The sequence below is a fragment of the Arvicanthis niloticus genome, chromosome 9 (assembly GCF_011762505.2).
Source record: "Arvicanthis niloticus isolate mArvNil1 chromosome 9, mArvNil1.pat.X, whole genome shotgun sequence".
NCBI classification, from domain to species: domain Eukaryota; kingdom Metazoa; phylum Chordata; class Mammalia; order Rodentia; family Muridae; genus Arvicanthis; species Arvicanthis niloticus.
Genome location: NC_047666.1, coordinates 83,865,428 through 83,883,625, shown reverse-complemented (window position 1 = coordinate 83,883,625; position 18,198 = coordinate 83,865,428). Strand labels below are relative to the sequence as shown.

Here is an 18,198-nt window from a genome sequence, read left to right as displayed (position 1 = left end):
TTTCTTCTCCTTCTGTCCTATCTTCTTTTCAATCATTCTGCTCTAGTCTCCCAACTGCTGAAATGGAGCATAATACCTAGCTTTACACGGCATATATATTTTAAATATATATGTGTGTGTACTGTGTGTGTGTGTGTGTGTGTGTGTGTGTGTGTGTGTGTGTGTACTAGTGAGAGAACAGTTTAAGGGAATTAGTTCTTTGGTTCTCTCCCATCACCACCTAGGTTCTGAGGGTAAAACTCCAGTGGTAAGGCTTACATGTCTACTTACTTTACTATTCCAGCAGCCATTAGACTTCTTAACTGACCTCAACTGAACAGAGTAACAATCACCAGAGGCAAGGGTTCGGGGAATGGCACATGGCACGACATGGCTGCATCCCCTACCAGTTTGTTTTTGTTTTTTTTTTTTTAATGGTCTTTTGAACTAGATTGTTTGAGTTTAAATTTTGACCTTGGCTTTTCAGGTATTATTTTTGCGGGGACCAGAATTGGATTCCTAAGGCCAGATTCCGAAAGGCTCATAATCTCAAGTAACTCTTGCTTCAGAAGATCTGGCTTCCATGGGCACCTGCAGTTACATGCACAGTCCTATCACACACAGAAAGATTCAAAGTAATCTTTACAAGTAACTCCTTTATAAAGTATCAATAGGCAAAGATGGTTTACAGTGTAAAGCATGTATTAGTTTGCCAGTAGAACTTTCTAAACTCTATGTAACTTTTCAGCTGGAAAGGTTTTGGAAGTACAGTCATCCACTGGTGACTTAAGTTCTTATTAAATTCTGAAAGGGGGCTCCACATTTTCAGTTTTCAATGATTCTCTACAGATTACATAGGTAATTCTGGGTAGAACTATTTAAGAATTTTAAGCCTTCTTTTTTAATGGTCTTTTACTAACTTGAAGCCTAGGTTAATATGAGAGATAATTTTTTAATAAAAACTAAGTTCTTTATAAAAAGTATGTGAGCAAACTGCATCTGTTTCCAAATTCAGTGCCAATATCCAGGCAGGGAGGGAGCATGCTGCCTCTTAAGCCACCAGAACAGCTCTGGTTACATCATGAGGTGGAGTTAAGACAGCGTGGATATGTGTTCTGGAGGGAAGACCGGAGAGATTGCTCAGCAGTTAAAAGCAGTGACTGTTCTTCTAGAGGACCCTAGTTTAATTCCCAGCATCCATATGGTGGTGCTTCACAACCATCTGTAATTTCAGTTTCAATGCCCTCTTCTGGCTTCCACCAGTACCAGGTATGCATGAGGTACAAGGACATCCGTGAAGGCAAAATACCCATACAAATTAGATGATAGATAGATAGATAGATAGATAGATAGATAGATAGATGATAGATAGATAGATAACCTAGGCTTTCCACTGGGCATGGTGACACATCCCTTTAATCACATAACTCAAAAGGCATAGGCAGGTGGTTTTCTGTGTGTTGGAGGCCAGCCTGGTCTATGTAGTTAAGTTACAAGTCACCCAGTGATATACAGTGAGACCCTGTCTCAAAAAGAACAAAAGGAAAGAAAAGAAAATATGGGTCTCAACCTTGACTGAACACTAAAACCACCTCAAGAGCTTTAAAAAAAAATCTCAGACTCACTCCAAGGTGTTGGCCAATTAATCTAGGTGTCTCTGAGCATTATGTTTTAGCCTTATTTGTGTTTAATTTGTTTATATTTGTTTTTTTAAAACTAAGAAAGTTACCCAGATTGTTGGTCTTGGAAGCAAAAGCCTTTTTACCACTGTTCCATTCTGTTGATTTGTTTGTTTGGGGGCAAGAGGCATCCAGAATTTCAGAAGTTGAGGCAGGAAGACTTTAAGCTCAAGACCACACTAGACTGCACATTATGTACTGAGATCCTGCCTCAAAAATAACCCAGTACCAACGGAGCCATCTCACTGGCCTTCATACCTTCTCTTTACAGAATCCTTGGAAGTATCTGAAGATGCAGTGAAAAGATGCATACATATATTTATTGTACAATCCACCATAAGATAGAAAAAACCCCAAGAATGGGGACTTCATCCTTTGCATACTTGGGTTGACAGGGCATAAAACCGGCCTTTGTTCAATAGACATTCAGCAATAATCTGTGAATAAACCTATCAACTAACTCTAAACTTTTGTTTTTAACATGCTCATTGGATACAAGGCAAACGCTGCTGTATATCTTATGCCACTAAACACTGCAACAGCTCCTCTTTTCCATGGTATGACAAAATGCTTAGCCGAAGAACTTAAAGAATAAAGGGGTTTATTTTAGCTCAGTCTGAGGGAACAGTGCATCGTGGCAGTAGGATGTTGAGGCTGGTGGTGAGCTGCCTCCATAGTCAGACAGCAGTCACGGATGCTGGCTCTCAGCTTGCTTTCTCTCTTTATTCAGTCTAAGGCCCCAGCCCATGGGATGCTGCTGCCCATATTCATCATGGGTCTTCCAAACTCACAACCACATTCAGAGGTGTATTTCCTTGGCAATTTTAAATCCAGCTAAGTTAAAAATTTGTGATTATCCATCACAAATACTGTTACCTGGGAGGGGAAATGGAGGCCTCCATGGGTATTCCATATTCCTTAGTGTTCATGTTTTACAGTACCAGGCAAGCACTCGACCACTGAGCCAGATCCTCAGCCCTATCTTACTGTGTTTAAAGTTAAATTGATAAGTAATCATGTACACTGATACCCATTTACTACAGTATTAAACACTGCATCTCATGCCGATTTCCAAGATAGGACTGTCTTTCACTCTTCCTTATTCTAACTTCCTTAAGGAAAGGGCTTCAGGCTGAATACATGTTTCAGGGATGGAAAAGCAAGGCAGAGGAGGCTGTGCACTCAATTCTTTCTTGAAGCAAGGAGATGCCATAGGGATTACAGAAATTCTTCCCCTGCTTTCTCCAGGTCTTGTCTGTGTGGCCACTCTTAACAGGAGGTTTGGGGGACACTGTTACTTAAACTTGCAAGGTGTATTCACATTTGAATTCAAGGCTCAGTGGACAGAAGACAGGAGCAGGCTCTTTCTTTAGGCTCTGCCCATACTAAAGCAACGTCTATCTCTGTTCTCTGCACATCCTGTGTGCTGGATACAGAGGGATGCAGTAGACTTGAATAAGTGCTAAACACTGAAGACTGGATTTCAGATAACCAATAGCAGCACTACAAGATAGGTATTGCTATCTTTTTGTTTGTTTTTGAGACTGTATCCCAGGCTGAATATGAATTTATGGGAATTCTCCTGCCTCCTGCCTCCAGAGTGCAGGTATGAACCACACCTTTCCTACTCCCTTATCCTTAACCTTTGGAAAAACTTGGAGGCATTAGGAATCTAGAAGAAATCAAAGGGCACATCTCAGGTTTAACTGAAGAGAAAGTATTTATACCATAGGGCAGGGGTGAGACAAAGCAAAAGGGATTACCAAAGTACCCAGGGAAGAGACAATGGCCTGGAGAGGACAGGTGGAGTCACAGAGGAGAGTCAATTAAATAGGCACTGTTGGTAACCCACTAGGTATTTGTAACTAGATGCCTGAGTCCCAGAATTGGTTTGCAAGGGCTGGAATCAATAGAGGGAGAAACGTGCAACTGGAGAAAAACTAGCTCCAGGATAAGTGAGTGGAAATGGGGAAGCATTGGTTTCATATTTGACCTCATCCCTTCCTCAACAACTGACCTGTCAGCGGTCCTGTATAGACTCTGGCCTGCAATGAGCCTTTCTAAATAAATGATACAGAACAGAAAAGTGACACAGCTCATAACATCGAATGTACTTCTTTAAACAGCCATCCAATATGCTACCTGCTATCATCTTGCCTATGATGATGTCATCCAGCCTTGCAAGAGCCCTAGATTCCCAAACACAGAGAGGACCAAGGCGATTGGAAACCCTGTTTTTGGAGGGTAGGTATGTAGAGATTTGGTCCATGTTGTTTGAAGACAAGTTTCACTGGGTAGCCCTTGCTGACCCAGAGTTCACCAGGTAACCCAGGTTGGGCATCAAACTCACAGCCATTCTTTGTCAGCCTCCCCCAGGACTGGGATTACAGCACTGCACCACCACCACATCACCATGGCCCATGTTTCAGCAAGGGTTACACACTATGGAACAGGCTAAGAAGGACAGCACAGAGTATAGCAGGAGTGAGGCAGAGACAACCAACCAGCTTCCTCACAGGCGAACATCTTTGTGACCACAGCACTTGCAGTGCTCAACAGTCAGGTCACTTTATGTGTTGCTGGAAGAGTTGGAGTCTTAAGTGGAGTTGGCTTTTTGTTAACAGCTCATGACTTGGGAATCACACACATCGTAAACAAATAGCACCAAATACCTACTTCTTACCAGAGCCTTATGTGCAAATTATAATAATATATTTAAAGCAGTGGGCCCAACGTGAGGTCAATGAATAATGGCAATTGCTCTTTATATTGTTAAATCCCAGGAAGACACTTTAGAAAATATGACTGGTGTGTTTGAAAATACATTCCTTACTTCGAGTACACACATTGCAACAAGAAATTCTTTCACAGGTGACTCGGTAACTCATGGTCAAGCTAACACCCAGTCGAACCCTATGTTAAATCCTTTGAAAGTCCTTTATGTGTGGAGTTGCTGGGAAGGAGCACTTGTGGAGGTGGGGCTCAGAGGGCCAGCAGTGGGAAGTTGTCTTTAGGACTCCTGAACTAAAACTGGCACCCCACTACACCTGACGAATAGTTGCTCTCCCTACCACAGCAGTAACATTTTATGCTTGTGACTACAAGATGAGTTCAAAGACAACTTTTTTTCCCAAATCAGATTTTATGTATAATTTATCATTTTCTCTCCCAATTTTTAGTTTTGAATAAACAAAGCCCAAATTAGATTTTCCCAAGACACAGCTAGGTTTTTTTTTTTTTCCTTTCTGTAATTGTGACACTAGCAGGTTTTGACCCAGGTGATCACTTTCAGTCAATGTAGAGGGTGGATAACCCTGTGCTGAGGGTCGTCCTAGTCTACCTTACAGGCCAGTCACAGCAACATGCCCAGTTTAGAGAATGTGGATGTAAACCCTGCCCATGTCACTCAGCCCATCTCTTTTACTCAGACAGTTCCCCAGCAGCTCTTTGATGGAGACACAGTCTTCTGTTTCCAGCACAAACTGCTCCATAGCCTCACGTCCTGGCAGCTGGCTCTCCACCATCCCGTTTCTGAGGCTCTCCAGGACAACGCCCCTGATGGCTTTAGGTTCTCCAGGCACACCGAAGATGATAAACAGACCCAGACAGTCCTCTCCTACCAAGTTACAGAACTCTTCCAGCTTGTCAAATCTGCCCTTTTTCCAAGACTCCTCTTCCCTTGACTCACAGGATTTTGGGTCCCTCAGAGGGAGAGAAGCCATCCTCAGGGTCTGCACTGCCACCTGAAGCCGTATTTGCTTATCAGGCCCCCAGAAGGTCCAAATCCAGTCTGCTCCAAACAGGAAGGCCTGGTGCTTGGTCATCTTGGTGGTGGTGAGCCACTCATCAGCTCCCCTTTCCTGACAAAAAGTAATGAAGTGGACGAGGAAGATCTCAGTCAGTGAACTTGCTGCGAGGCAGAGTCTGCTCAGCGGATACTCAAACCCAAGGTACTCCTTCAGCTTCTGCGATGCATAGGAAACAGCCGCACTGACCACCTCACACATGATGAGAACCTCTTGAGTGTTTTTCGGAGTTACCTGCTGTGAGGCCTTTTGCCCCATTTTCTCACACCCAGTAAATGCTGCTCCTAGCTATCCAGCATGTGAATGTCACCAGGAACTGCCTCTTTTTCAGATATTCTTCAGCAAAGCCACCACCAGCTTCCTGATGCCACAGCTTCCCTGGTGTGGCTAGCCATATAGACCTGAGGCTAGACAAACATGTGAGGGAGGGCCCCCTGTTTGTGAACTAGGTGTGTTGTGCTCACACAGATTCCTGATGCCTGCCAAGTGACAAATGACAATTTCACACAAAACACCTGTTCTATTCCAGGTTATGTATAGGATACATTTGATCCTTGGTACACTCTTCCTGGACATGGCTCCTGTTTCCAAAAACTAATCAAAATAAAACCAGCATGTGAATTTATGGGTTAGACTCCTACATTCTCCAACCAATGTCTCCATGCTTGTGTCTCTTCTGTTTTCTTTTTTTATGCATCTGTTCTGATTCTTCCTTCCCCAGGTGGGTTGCTGGCATTTCCTTTTATATGTACTTCTCAAACAGAGATCTCAATTTGTCTGATTCAAACAAACTCAAACATGCAAGTTTACATACAAGGATTGGTTACTGTTTCCACCAGAAACGAAGACTTTGTTTTTCTGAACAAAGAAACATTAATGACAAAACTACAAGGCAATTATCAACTGACTTTATTTCCTCTCATAAGGTAATGTGAACTTTGCATAATACTTTTGTAAATAAAATATATAATCAAAAGTTTTTAACTTTATCACATATCATCAGTTGTTACGTTGTCTTTAATAAAGAATATTTGGCATCTGTAACAGTCTGCTGGTATTTTCAACCAGGTTCTAATGACAAATTGAGCTTTTTCAAATGGTGATATTTATTCATGTTAAACTAAAACCCCAATACAGGAAGAAGCCAATATAGTCATGAAATAATGAAGGGGAGCATTCAAAGGAAATGACTGTTAGCATCTGGTATTTAATTAGAAATAGACAGCAGTGTTACAAAGGTTCACAATGAACAGCCTTATAACCTGCCGAGCAGAAGAAAGGAATACTGCTGACATTTGGAAATGGCTACCACCAGATCTATCACCATAAACTGACCTGTCCACCTGTCCCCTAGTGTGTAAGCGCCTGTCCGGCACACAGGTGGTCTCATTTTGAGTAGCCCTGAATGGAAAGTGGATTGTCTCCAACACTGCTAAAAGCACTCATATACACACACACCACAAAACAGCTGCTTGTAGCTTCTATTTTCTTTACAAAAAGCCTTTGGGCCTTTTGTGTCAGAAAGCATGAGCAACATGCTATTGGACAGGATAACCATTAGAAAATGTTCTGCAGCTTTAAAATATTTGGATCCTGATTAAAATAATATAAAGCCCCATCAGCTGACAGTCTGAGTGTAAGGTACAGTCGACATGGCTAGGCCGATCCTTAGTTCAACTTAGCAACGAGTTTAGCAAAGAAAAAAAAAAAACTTAAGATGTAAAGGTTCTGTTTGTTTGTTTGGTTTTTTTTTTGTTTGTTTGTTTTTCCCAAGTCATTCTAACAAAAACTTTTCTGATGAGGATATAAATACTTCCAAAGGCTTCAAGTTGATGAGGTAACACCTAAAATTAATTTTGTGGGAAACAAAGAAGTGTATCATATAGAATTTTGCCCAAATGGTCAACACTGTTAAAATTCATCAGTGGAGAAAAAATGGGACTCTGGTATCTTCAGGAATCAGCTGGTATATGATCATTGAGAACACTGGGGTTTCTTTGTTTTAACACGATCTTTTGATCCTTGTGTCACAAAATAAAGTTTCTGTTTTCTGTATACTGTATATATACATGTATTTAGAAAAATATATAAAAATAAGACAGTGAGAGGCAAGTGGAGGTGCTGCTGGCATGGTGGCACTGGCATGCTGGCACTTGGACCTGGAGAGCAGCACGTTCAGCTCTGCCTGCAGTGAACACTGATGTGGCCAGACCCTCCCTCCTGGGGATGTGAGGGAAGCACTCTGGTAAACACCCAACCGTAAATGCAACACTTCCAATAGCATATGTCACAAACTTTACATTAAATAGAGGCAGAGCAAGCACACTTCCGTTCACTAGTGTCTTTTTTCACTCAGCATCCTCAGAATTCGCACCATTCCTGTATCACAGTTCTTCTGAGTGAGCAGAAGCCTGAACAATAAACAATGCACAACCTGTCACCTGCTCTATACACTGTCCGAGAAACAAAGTTGGAAAATGACATCTGTGCTCCTGGCATGTCCCCAGGTGCTCTGCTCAAACGTTGGAGTCTTCATCTGTGATGCTGGCACTGGGGGAGCGGGCAGCAAAATCCTTAAACATGTCATCTTCCTTTAACATGTGCTGAAAAACAAGGGACATGGAGTTACACAGAGTCCCGAGCTCAGCACCGCATGCCTCCAACAGGCAAGTAGCTGTTTGTGGCTTTAGGTGCTTTCAGAATAACATTTGCAACTCACTGTACACACTCACCGTGAGATTGTTGATGCCTTCAGAAAACGCACCAATCTGTCTCACCGTCCCTTCTGAATCTTCCATCTGCCAAGAATAGACCACAATATGACAAGCTCATTTGTACAATTTCAAAGGTGCAGACAACTGAATGACAGTCTAAACAGACAGCATGTACACAGCAATGAATGCAGCAGGGACAAGAGTGATTCCGTGCCTCAGTTTCCCTATTGCGACACTTTCAAGTCAAGGTCTCAAATCAGCACCAACAATAAAGTACGCCGGGTGCTGCGGATATGCTGGGAAGTGGGTGGCAGCCTGCAGCTATTCAGTGTTAGTTGTGCTATTTTTATTTTCAGGCCTGGGAAGACAGCATCCTTCCTCAGTGACAGCGTGCAAAGCTTCTGAGCAGTGTCTGCATGGCCGTGGGCACCTTACCTGGTCTAACCGATCTAAATCATCCTCTTCATACAGGGGCACATCCAAGCCAGGTCTAAGCCCCTTCTGGGAGCTACCCGACACCTGGCCTAGCTCCATTGGACAAACATACTCCTCTCCATCTTCATGTTTCTTCTTCCTCAGATTCCCAAAGTTGCCGAAGGTCAGTTTCTTTGGCTTTAAAAGCAAACAAAAAGACACCCAGAGATAAAATCCCTATGACAAAAGACTAATTACACCTATAAGTTAATTATTCACCTCACCACACAGGGGATGCAAATTCAATGATCAAATTATCATGAGAGAGCCGGAAGCAACCCAGACACAGTAGCAGCACACCCAAATATTATAAATAGTCTTGGTGTAACTTTCAAAAGGTTAATCTCACTGTTGTGCCAGAGGCTGGACATTTCAAAATCCTTTGTTTGGATTAGACAGGACTTAATGCAATAGAATCCCTTTCAGGGATAAGTCAAATTTTGCAAGATTATTCAGTCTAAGATCAGTAAAAGACAGTGGTTCTCACTGGGCCTTTGTGGCACGGCCTGCCTGCAACTGCAGCTACTTGGTAGCTGAGGCATGAGAATCACAAGCTTAAGGCCTTCCTGGGAAGCTTAATAAGAGCATGACTCAAAATAAAAAAAAAAATAATAAAAAATAAATTTAAAAAGAAGGGGCAGACTGGGGTGTACAGACAGACCAGTGTTAGAACACTTGGTAAATATGATTACGAGCCTTAGGTTCAATCCCAAATTGGGTGGAGAAGAAGGGAAGAGACAGACGGGAAGGGAAGGCAGGTGATGAAGCTGGGATTATTTTGTTTGTCTTTTGTGCTTCATAGGACTGGTGAGTGATAAAAGAATTAACACCCTTTGAGAGAAAGAGTCCACTGATCTTTAGGAGACAAATGTCATCTTAATCAGTACACAGTCCCCAAGGAGAAGGAATTCAAATGCAGACAGGGTGAAAACAGAGAGAGCTCAGCATATATTTCTGGGAGAACTCATAAATTGTCTTCACACTAAGGATGTGAAAATAATACATCCAGACAAGTTAATATGAGGAGGAGGAGGAGGAGGAGGAGGAGGAGGAGGAGGAGGAGGAGGAAGAAGAGGAGGAGGTGGGGAGGGAGGAGGAGGAGGAAGAAGAAGAAGAAGAGGAAGAGGAAGAGGAAGAGGAAGAAGAAGAAGAAGGAGGAGGAGGAGGAGGAGGAGGAGGAGGAGGAGGAGGAGGAAGAGGAAGGAGGAAGAAGGAGGAGGAAGGAGGAGGAAGGAGGAGGAAGGAGGAGGAGGAGGAAGGAGGAGGAGGAAGGAGGAGGAGGAGGAGGAAGGAGGAGGAGGAGGAGGAAGGAGGAGGAGGAGGAGGAAGGAGGAGGAAGGAGGAGGAGGAGGAGGAAGGAGGAGGAAGAAGGAGGAAGAAGGAGGAAGAAGGAGGAAGAAGGAGGAAGAAGGAGGAAGAAGGAGGAAGAAGAAGGAAGTAGGAGAAAGGAGGAGGAGAAGGAGGAGAAGAAGAAGAAGAAGAGGAGAAGGAAGAGGAAGAGGAGGAGGAGGAGGAGGAAGAGGAGGAGGAAAAAGAATCTGAATTTGCCCCAAGCCTCAAACCTTGGTAAGTAAAAAATCACCCCAGGGGTGTTATGTGTAGCTCAGACCATCTCCTGCCTCAGACTCTTGCATGCTAGGATTACAGGCAGATATCACAACTTCTGGTTTTAACTCTCTTCATATTTTGAGTTAGAGATGAATCTTCATTTAAAATTCTAATTTATCAGGTTAGCATTTTCAACAGGCCCAAAGAGCAACGACCTTCACAATCTTTTGTCTAGGTGCTGCCTCTGTGGGGCTTTGGCAGCAGCCACTGCTGTCTTCTTTGCTTCCTTGGCAGCCCTGAAAGCCTGCTCTCTCTGAGTGTCCTACTTCTGGTTTCTCATTCCTCTTGGCCATTATATCCTCAGGTGATGCACCAAAGATGGCTTGCAGGAATTTGACTGCATAGAGGATTCTTTTCATTTACATTTTTTCTAATTGTCCTTTTTTGTGGTTCCTTTTATAGAGGACAGTCTACTTTATCTGTAGAGCATTCCTTTCCGAAAGGAAGGCTGATACACATTTTATATTAAGAAACCAGAAAATCTTCCTATGGATCCTGGTGTAGCACCAACAGTGTCCTGAGTAGATCCTGCACTTGCTGAAACTGCACAGCAAGACAGGCATGATGATAGCTGTCCACCGGCTGGAGAAGATCTGACTCTCTTCTTAAGAAAATCTTTTTGACTTATAAACCACACAAGCTGAGGGTGTGCAAGGAGAAGCTTTCCTGCCAATCCATTTGCTTGTCAGCAGCACTGGGAGCAAGCCCAGGCCACACACCTGCCAGGCATGTGTTCTCCACTCAGTTATTTCCACTCCAAGACTCCTCTTATACCTAAATACCATCAAGAAAAGAAAAACCATTGCAATGACAGACTGGACCCATGTCAGAGTCCTCAGCATTGGCAATACACTGACAAAAGAAGCTGACCACATGTTCCTCAACTCTAAAAACGTAAATGACTTCAGCAGAAACTTTCAAACATGCAGTCTCTTAATTGGTCTTGAAATTTATAGGTATGTGTACATACAGATATTTTAAACTCATTTTAAAAAGGTTTGCATCTTAGAAAATGGAATAATGGGGCCTTTGTAAACACCGTACAATGGTTGTTAAACGCCAAAATCCTGAACCAACCTTCACTTTGGCAGTAGCTGTTAGCAGTACATAATCTGGTAACTCCATGGCATCTCGCTTCTGGTGCTGGGCCTCAGCACCAATCAGAAGGTTGAAATGGGTAGCCAAATGTCTGCGCAGCAAGGTTTTATTTGGTGGAATGTTAAGTAACTGAGCCATAGTTTCTACATTAAAACGAGGCTCAAGAACCTGTAAGAAAAATTGGGGTTGAATCATAGCTCACACACAGTTGAAATGGAGGTACTTCACACTGCAAACATCGCTCATGTGGGTAATCCTCAACAGCTCTCAACAGCCCAGGGCATGAACTAACTTACTTTCTTTCTTTCTTTCTTTCTTTCTTTCTTTCTTTCTTTCTTTCTTTCTAAGATCTATTTTTTTAATGTGTAAAAGTGCTTGCCTAAATGTATGTTACATGTAAGCATGTGTACAGTAGTGCCCATGGATGGCAGAAGGTCTCAGGTGCCCTGGAACAGGAGTTAAAGGTTGTTACTGCCACCATGTAGGTGCTGAGCACTAAACCCAGGTCCTCAGGAGCAGCCGTGCTTTGAGCGGTCTTTCCACCCTGGTCTTTGATTTCTAGTTGACACATCACTGTGCCCGACCGAGAGAGGTGGTCTGTAACACCGGCTTCAGGGGGCAGCAGCAGCACAACTCCATTTGGAATGCTACCTCTGAAAGCAACTGCTCATGGAACACCAGTGTGCAGAAATACAGTCTGCACATATGCAGGAGTTTAAAACCAGGATCACATGAGAGATGGCTAGATGTTATTCAGTGGTGAGGGGCAATAAAAAGAAATGGGCTTAAGCCTAATTTAGAGGAAGATACTACAAATGCTCTGCAAGTGAACTCCAGAGGAATCCTGGGAGGGCTGGGGTCACCTCAGAATTACTGAAGACAAACTGAAGTACAGTGAGTGTCCTTTGCTGCAATGCTTGGAACCAGTGTTCAGATTTTGGAACATCAGCATGAAGTGATGATCCATTTTGGGGGTAGAATCCAGGTTCCAGCGCAGACTCACTTATGTTCATAGGCACAAAGTAGCCTCATGGTGACTTGATGCACCTCCTCTAGGACACAGAGCCACTCTACCATGGCCGGGTGTAGAATTTTCTACTTGTGATGTGGAAACAGATGTTCACAGGTCTTAAAGCAATGTAGATTTCAGACTAAGACTGCTCACCCTTTAGACTAAAGGAAACCAAACAAGCAAATAGTTAATTTCAAACTGAAAGAGCTTTACCATGAGCCCTCCATGGACACCACTGCCTCTGAGATTAGGGGCATATTCTGCCAAGTCCACAGAACGTAGCCACTCCATCACACGATGATTGGTCCACTGCTGAACCTCAGATGGGGTGATGCTGTTCTGTGGGAACAAACACATATTCTACGTTTTAGATGCTGATGACAGTACCGTTGATCCTGAACCTGCACACACGCAGTCTAACAGGTCTGGCCCATGGAGCATACTATCTGGTGCCCCATGAAGTAGTCAAAGAAAAGGCCAAACAAGCGTTTGCTAATTTGACTGCTCTTTGAAAGAATTTATACCACAGATTCAAGCTTTCTTATGCAGCAGTAAGAAAAGGTAAAGGAAATATTTACAGTGACATTTTACTCCATGGATTGAGGTGGCAGGAAAAAGTATAGTCCATGACAGGAGGAAGCAAGGGTAAGCAGAAAACAACTTTTGGCTTCAATGACACAGTGGAACCTTTATGGGTATAAAATGGAGGGATGTAGGAAATCCCAGAAGTCAGTGAGTCTGGATCTAAGCTCTGAGGAAACCAGCTCTTTCTGCAGGTTCCAAGAAAAAAAGGCTCTAAGTTTTCCACACACAGATTGCCAAGTTCACATGTGCAGACTTCTTATCTGAGATGCTACCTCGTCGGACGGCCGCCTCCGAAGACAGTTTGGCTCAAAGTTATTGATCCTCAGGACTTGAATGGCCCTTTTGATACTGAGATGGTGCAGCACACTCACAACCTTCAGGGACAGTAGGTCATCCTGCAGAGGAGAAACGAGGAGCTCACTGTGCTGTCCCACAGCAGGGGTCAGGGGGCTCCCTGGAGAGTCCCAGAGCTCTGCCATCAAAGTGGAAATCACTTTGCTTGTGATTTCAGTTTTCATGTAGTAACAGAACTCCTTTCCTGTTCTCCACAAACCCCTCTCTAGAACCTCAGATTCATATTGTTCCCCGAAATCTTTATAACTCTTTACACTGCCACAACTTTATCACTCTTTCAGGGGTTCTGACAGGACAGTATCACCCCAGGGCTCTGAAAAGCAATCACTGGTTACTAAAAGAGATAGTCTGCCTTTTATTCAGGGGCAGGAGGAGACATTGTCTCTTTGAAACCAGGCTAGTCCCAACTCAAGATCCTCCTGCCTCAGCCTCAAAGGTGAGACTGGGCTGTGGTGCTGAGCCTTGGGGAGTTCCTGTTTCCTTCTTAGTCCCCAGAACCTGATCTGCACACAAAGCAGACACTGGACCACCTAAAGGTCAGCAGCCAAACTACTCTCCCTTTCTCTCAGCACACAAACGTGATCAGCCTTCCTGGCCTGCAAGGTTTGCTGATCAGAGTTACTGCTTCACCTAGCAGACTTGGTGACCAATGTTGAAAAGAAACTATGTCCCTCAGTATAAGGGTTTGGGTAATAATAAAAGAGAAGAAATGAAGACTTTTAAGTTTCAACATATCACCAATAAATTTCTTCAAGGAAACACTTTGGACAGTCTGAGGCCATGGGGAGCAATTCCAACCATGCCCAACACACTTAAACAAATTATCTCAGTAGTAAGTGAGTTCAGGGCAGTGCCAAGATAAATCTTATAAACACACCCAGAAAATAAGCAGAGGACTGTCCATGTAGGCACACAGCAAACTGTTACTGATAAGACATTTCTTGGGGAAAAAAATAAAAGAAATTAACATACTATAAAAATATTTTAAGAGTAAAAAATAGTTTATTCTGCAGACTACTGAGCAAAATTATTTCCTAATTTTTTGTGGGATGATTTACTAAAATTAGTGTCTTACAATAAAAACAATTAACGTGCTTTAATCTAAAACTGAGATACTCATTCCAAACACTTCAGTATAGGCTACTTTCATTTAATTAAAGTCTATCAGATTAAGAAACATCTAAATATATAATGTTTCCAATATAAATAAAATGTTAATTATTTCTGAAAATATATTTGAAAGATCTTTTACAAGGATTACTTTCATTTGAAACCCTTTTAAGAATGGGCATTCTGATGTATCCCTTTAATTCTAGCACTTGGGGAAGCAGAGGCAAGCAAATCTCTGTGAGTTCAAGGCCAGCCTGGTCTATATAGAGAGTTCCAGGCCAGACAGAGCTACACAGTAATATCCTATTCAAAATACAATAGCAAATAAATAAACACATGATTTATTTTAAAATAAATTTAGACTTAAATACGGATTTCTAGACAGTGTAGAGTTCTGTGTGCATTTCACAGTTTCTCCTAATATTCACATCTTAAGAAACTATGGTACATATCAAAAATAAGAAACTAACACAAATAAAATTAGTCCAGACTTTATTCAGCTTTTGCCAATGTTAAGGCTTATTATTTTCATTAGTTCATGTGTATGGCATGTGTGGAAGAAAGCAGACACACACCAAGCACGCACTCTCTCTCTCCTCTCTTTCACCTTTCCCACATTCACCAAGTTCACACACATCACATACAAAGCTCTCTCTCATGCATACACACACACCAAACTCACATGTACACCATTCTCACTCCCCCCACCCCTGCCCCCCCCACACACAGGTCAGAGGACGACCCTGTAGACTCAGTCCTCACCTTTCACCTTTCACCTTTTTGTGGGTCACAGGAATAGAACTCATGCTGTCAGGCTAGCCCAGCAAGCACTATCTGTTCGGCCATCTCATTGGCTTCCAAACTGGTTTTTTACTTCCTGGCTTTTGCCAATTTCCTACTAAGATCCCTTTTCTGTTCCTGGAGCCAATCCAGGGAACCACATCCTAACAGGGACTTTCCGCTTAGGACTCACAGGTCACTTAGGGTCACTCAATGTCTTTCAGGCATAAAGGTCTTACGTGTGCTTCCTGTGATTTTTGAGTTGAGGTTGCTCACATTCCCTCAGGACATCTGAGCCACCACCCCACAGATGTGAACAGAGGAGGTCAAATGTCACTGTATTTGTCCCAGGTAGAATAGTGAGTTATGAAATGAAGAACCTGGAAGCAGCCTAGGTTCAAATTCTCTGACTTTCTGCTACTTAGTAACCATGGGAACCTGGTTACATTCCCCAAGTTCTCAGCAAATGTTTCCTGACCTTAAGAATAGAGATGTAATGGTATTAAAGGGTTACTGAGAATCCATGAATGTGGTTCTTAAAAAAGACAGCGGCTATAAAATATGCCAAGCTCATCATGGTCATTCATGCAAGGTGACATGATGTCCCCGCCAAGCTTGCAAGTACTTTGGCTCAATGATAAAAGAATGCAAATCCCATGAACTCAGCTCCAAATTCCTTTCACAATGAAAAATTTTTATGGGATTAGCAGGTTAAACTTTCCGTTTACTTAACAAAGAAAATACCTATGGGGCTCCCTACCTTACAATATACTCTTTAAATAAAAGTATCTTATGTAAAACATCAATCATACTATGGAATCTAGAACAAGGTTCTCCTGGCATCCATATGCCCTGCTGCTGTGCATAAGGAATGGTCTTCCTATTCACTGGCTGGAAGCCTGTGACTTCTGACAGAGAAGGGAGCAGCACAAATCCAGCCTCCTGCCTCCTTTATCCCTGTAGCCCTTGCCCTCAGGACTGATGTGAAGAGGATTTCAGGGAACAGTCATGGGAAGGAAGGCAAGGGAGGAGGCCGGTCCTTGTGGATACCAGGGCAAAGTGAGCTGCATAACTCTGGAACATGTGATGCAGAAATGACCCGGGTTTCAACCCCTTCTATCTTGTGGCAGTTATATGACAGAATTCACATACCATAAAATGCAAACACCCACAATGTACACTTCAGAACTCACCTTGTTGACTATCTCAGTCTCTAGATAGCTTAGACTAAATATAGTTTTGCCTGGCTAAAGTTACGTTTCTAATTATCTCAAAGCTGTGCCAACCGCCAAACTCTACAACATCACATCACTTCATAGGAAATACCCAACAGAGAGCTACTAACCACAGTCATGTAGTGCAGCATCCGGCCGTCCACCCGCCCTTCATCAAACTGGGTCTTGTACTGAGGGAGGCCAATGTCATCCAGCCACCCTAAAGGAGAGAAGCAGAGTCATTGCCGAGCTAGGACATGCCGTTCCTGTGCTCAAGCTAGGAAGTGCCCATTCCTGTGCTCAAGCTAGGACATGCCCGTTCCTGTGCTCACGGAGAAAAGGTGACAGTGCTTATTCTGCTTCAAGCAGAAGGGCCTCTTACTAGTGACCCAGTTGAAGTCGAGCTTTCCATAGTTGGTTTCTTCTTCAGATCCCAGGGCCTGCAGGGCCAGCTGGAGCTTCTTTCGATGCAGTGAATGCTTGATGCCAAGCTCCTGAAACAATAAGCAGAACCTTAGAATTCTATCCATCGGGGCTGGATCCACCAACAAAGAATGCAGAGTCCCCCACAATGAGGCTTCCCTTCAAGACCAGCCTGTATTAAGTTAGAACACTACCTCAGGCTAATAACCCATTCTCTATTGAATTATAGTATGAGCCTCAGGCCAATACAGCATTGCTGAAGAAAAGGCCCAAGTCTACCACAATGGGCTGAGTGGAATGTCAGACACTGCCTAGGGGTACATTTTATTTGTAATAAAGAAACTGTTGAATACATAATGGGGATTTGACTTCTATTTTGTGTACAATGTTTGATAACTATAACATAAAATATATAAAGTAATCTTTTGTGAGGTAAAGTTGAATTGCATATATTACATGGAAAAGATAAGTCAATGTAAGTTTACAAAATGACTGAGACGTATGAGCTGTATTCATTTTATGAAGTCTATTCATTATATAACACCTACAGAATTACATAAACTAATGCTTTTCATTACGAGCGCCACTCATACTGCTCTGTGTCAGGATAATAAAGGATCCTACATCGATACTCTGGTGGGGGGTAGGTGTTGCTAGGGACTGAACCTTGGGTCTCACATGTTAGACAAGCCCACTACCCCTGAGCTACATTTCCAGCTACACATGCACGCCCTCTTCCCTTCCTCTTATGTACAGGCAGAACGGGAACCCTTACCTTCTCCAGATCTTGCTGAGAAGCCTGCAGAAGCGTCTGGCCAGACACAATCCAGTGCTTACAAGAACTCAGGTAGGACCCCAACCCTTGCTCTGCCAGCCAGCTGCACACCTGCTCCTTGGTCCATTTGGCAAATGGCATATCCAGGTCACTGTGGGAAATGAGAAACAGCCCTAAGCCAGTCCTGCAGCGAGTAGTCGGTACTGAGCAACTGCACACACAATCAATGTGAGAATTCCCCGGCAACAAACATTTAACCAAGAAAAACCTAACTTTCAATTTGAGATTGGAAAGTTACTTTCTAAAATCCCTGTTTTGAATTCAAGAGAAATTGCAAAAGGACCAACAGGAGCTACTGAGAACACACTCTAAAGAAAGACACAAAGATAAGCTATGTAAGTTATGGTTTCCACATTCAAAAAAACTGTTGAAAGAGCAGACTCCCAAACTGACAATACTGCTTAGCTGAAAGAAACTCAAGTACACTATGAATTCATTTCAGCAGAATTATGGTTTCTCTCTAGCAGAGAATCGATCACTGAGAAGATGCTCCTGTTAAGTACAAGAAGAATACTCCGAGTGAACTT

The 18,198-nt window shown here is 43.0% G+C and overlaps 2 protein-coding genes and 1 pseudogene across 23 annotated transcripts in view; all 3 read right to left on the bottom strand.

The window, feature by feature from the left end:
- Window positions 1-2,043: 2,043 nt before the first annotated feature.
- Window positions 2,044-5,991, bottom strand: Rep15 (RAB15 effector protein). Its single transcript, XM_076940906.1, has one exon. The coding sequence runs from the start codon at window positions 5,720-5,722 to the stop codon at window positions 5,030-5,032; it is 693 nt and encodes a 230-aa protein (XP_076797021.1). The 5' UTR covers window positions 5,723-5,991; the 3' UTR covers window positions 2,044-5,029.
- A 367-nt stretch (window positions 5,992-6,358) lies between these two features.
- The window catches only part of Ppfibp1 (PPFIB scaffold protein 1), a 140,053-nt gene continuing 128,213 nt past the window's right edge, over window positions 6,359-18,198 (bottom strand). For all 21 annotated transcript variants that reach the window (XM_034511374.2, XM_076940886.1, XM_076940891.1 and 18 more), the window contains 9 exons: window positions 17,612-17,762; window positions 16,796-16,907; window positions 16,545-16,633; window positions 13,228-13,350; window positions 12,584-12,709; window positions 11,338-11,526; window positions 8,614-8,790; window positions 8,197-8,262; window positions 6,359-8,067 (listed from right to left, as the gene is read on the bottom strand). In XM_034511374.2, coding sequence (XP_034367265.1) covers window positions 7,981-8,067; window positions 8,197-8,262; window positions 8,614-8,790; window positions 11,338-11,526; window positions 12,584-12,709; window positions 13,228-13,350; window positions 16,545-16,633; window positions 16,796-16,907; window positions 17,612-17,762 — 1,120 coding nt within the window. In that variant the 3' untranslated portion in view covers window positions 6,359-7,980. The remainder of the gene's footprint in view (window positions 8,068-8,196; window positions 8,263-8,613; window positions 8,791-11,337; window positions 11,527-12,583; window positions 12,710-13,227; window positions 13,351-16,544; window positions 16,634-16,795; window positions 16,908-17,611; window positions 17,763-18,198) is intronic.
- On the bottom strand, window positions 8,693-11,331 carry LOC143443597 (large ribosomal subunit protein eL24 pseudogene; annotated as a pseudogene). The gene is made up of 2 exons (XR_013112732.1): window positions 10,235-11,331; window positions 8,693-8,790 (listed from the first exon to the last, which is right to left on the bottom strand). The product of XR_013112732.1 is annotated as a large ribosomal subunit protein eL24 pseudogene (transcript).

What these genes read in the sequence shown, in the direction of transcription:
- Rep15 (XM_076940906.1), bottom strand. Translation starts at nt 5,722, where the DNA reads ATGGGGCAAAAGGCCTCACAGCAGGTAACTCCGAAAAACACTCAAGAG.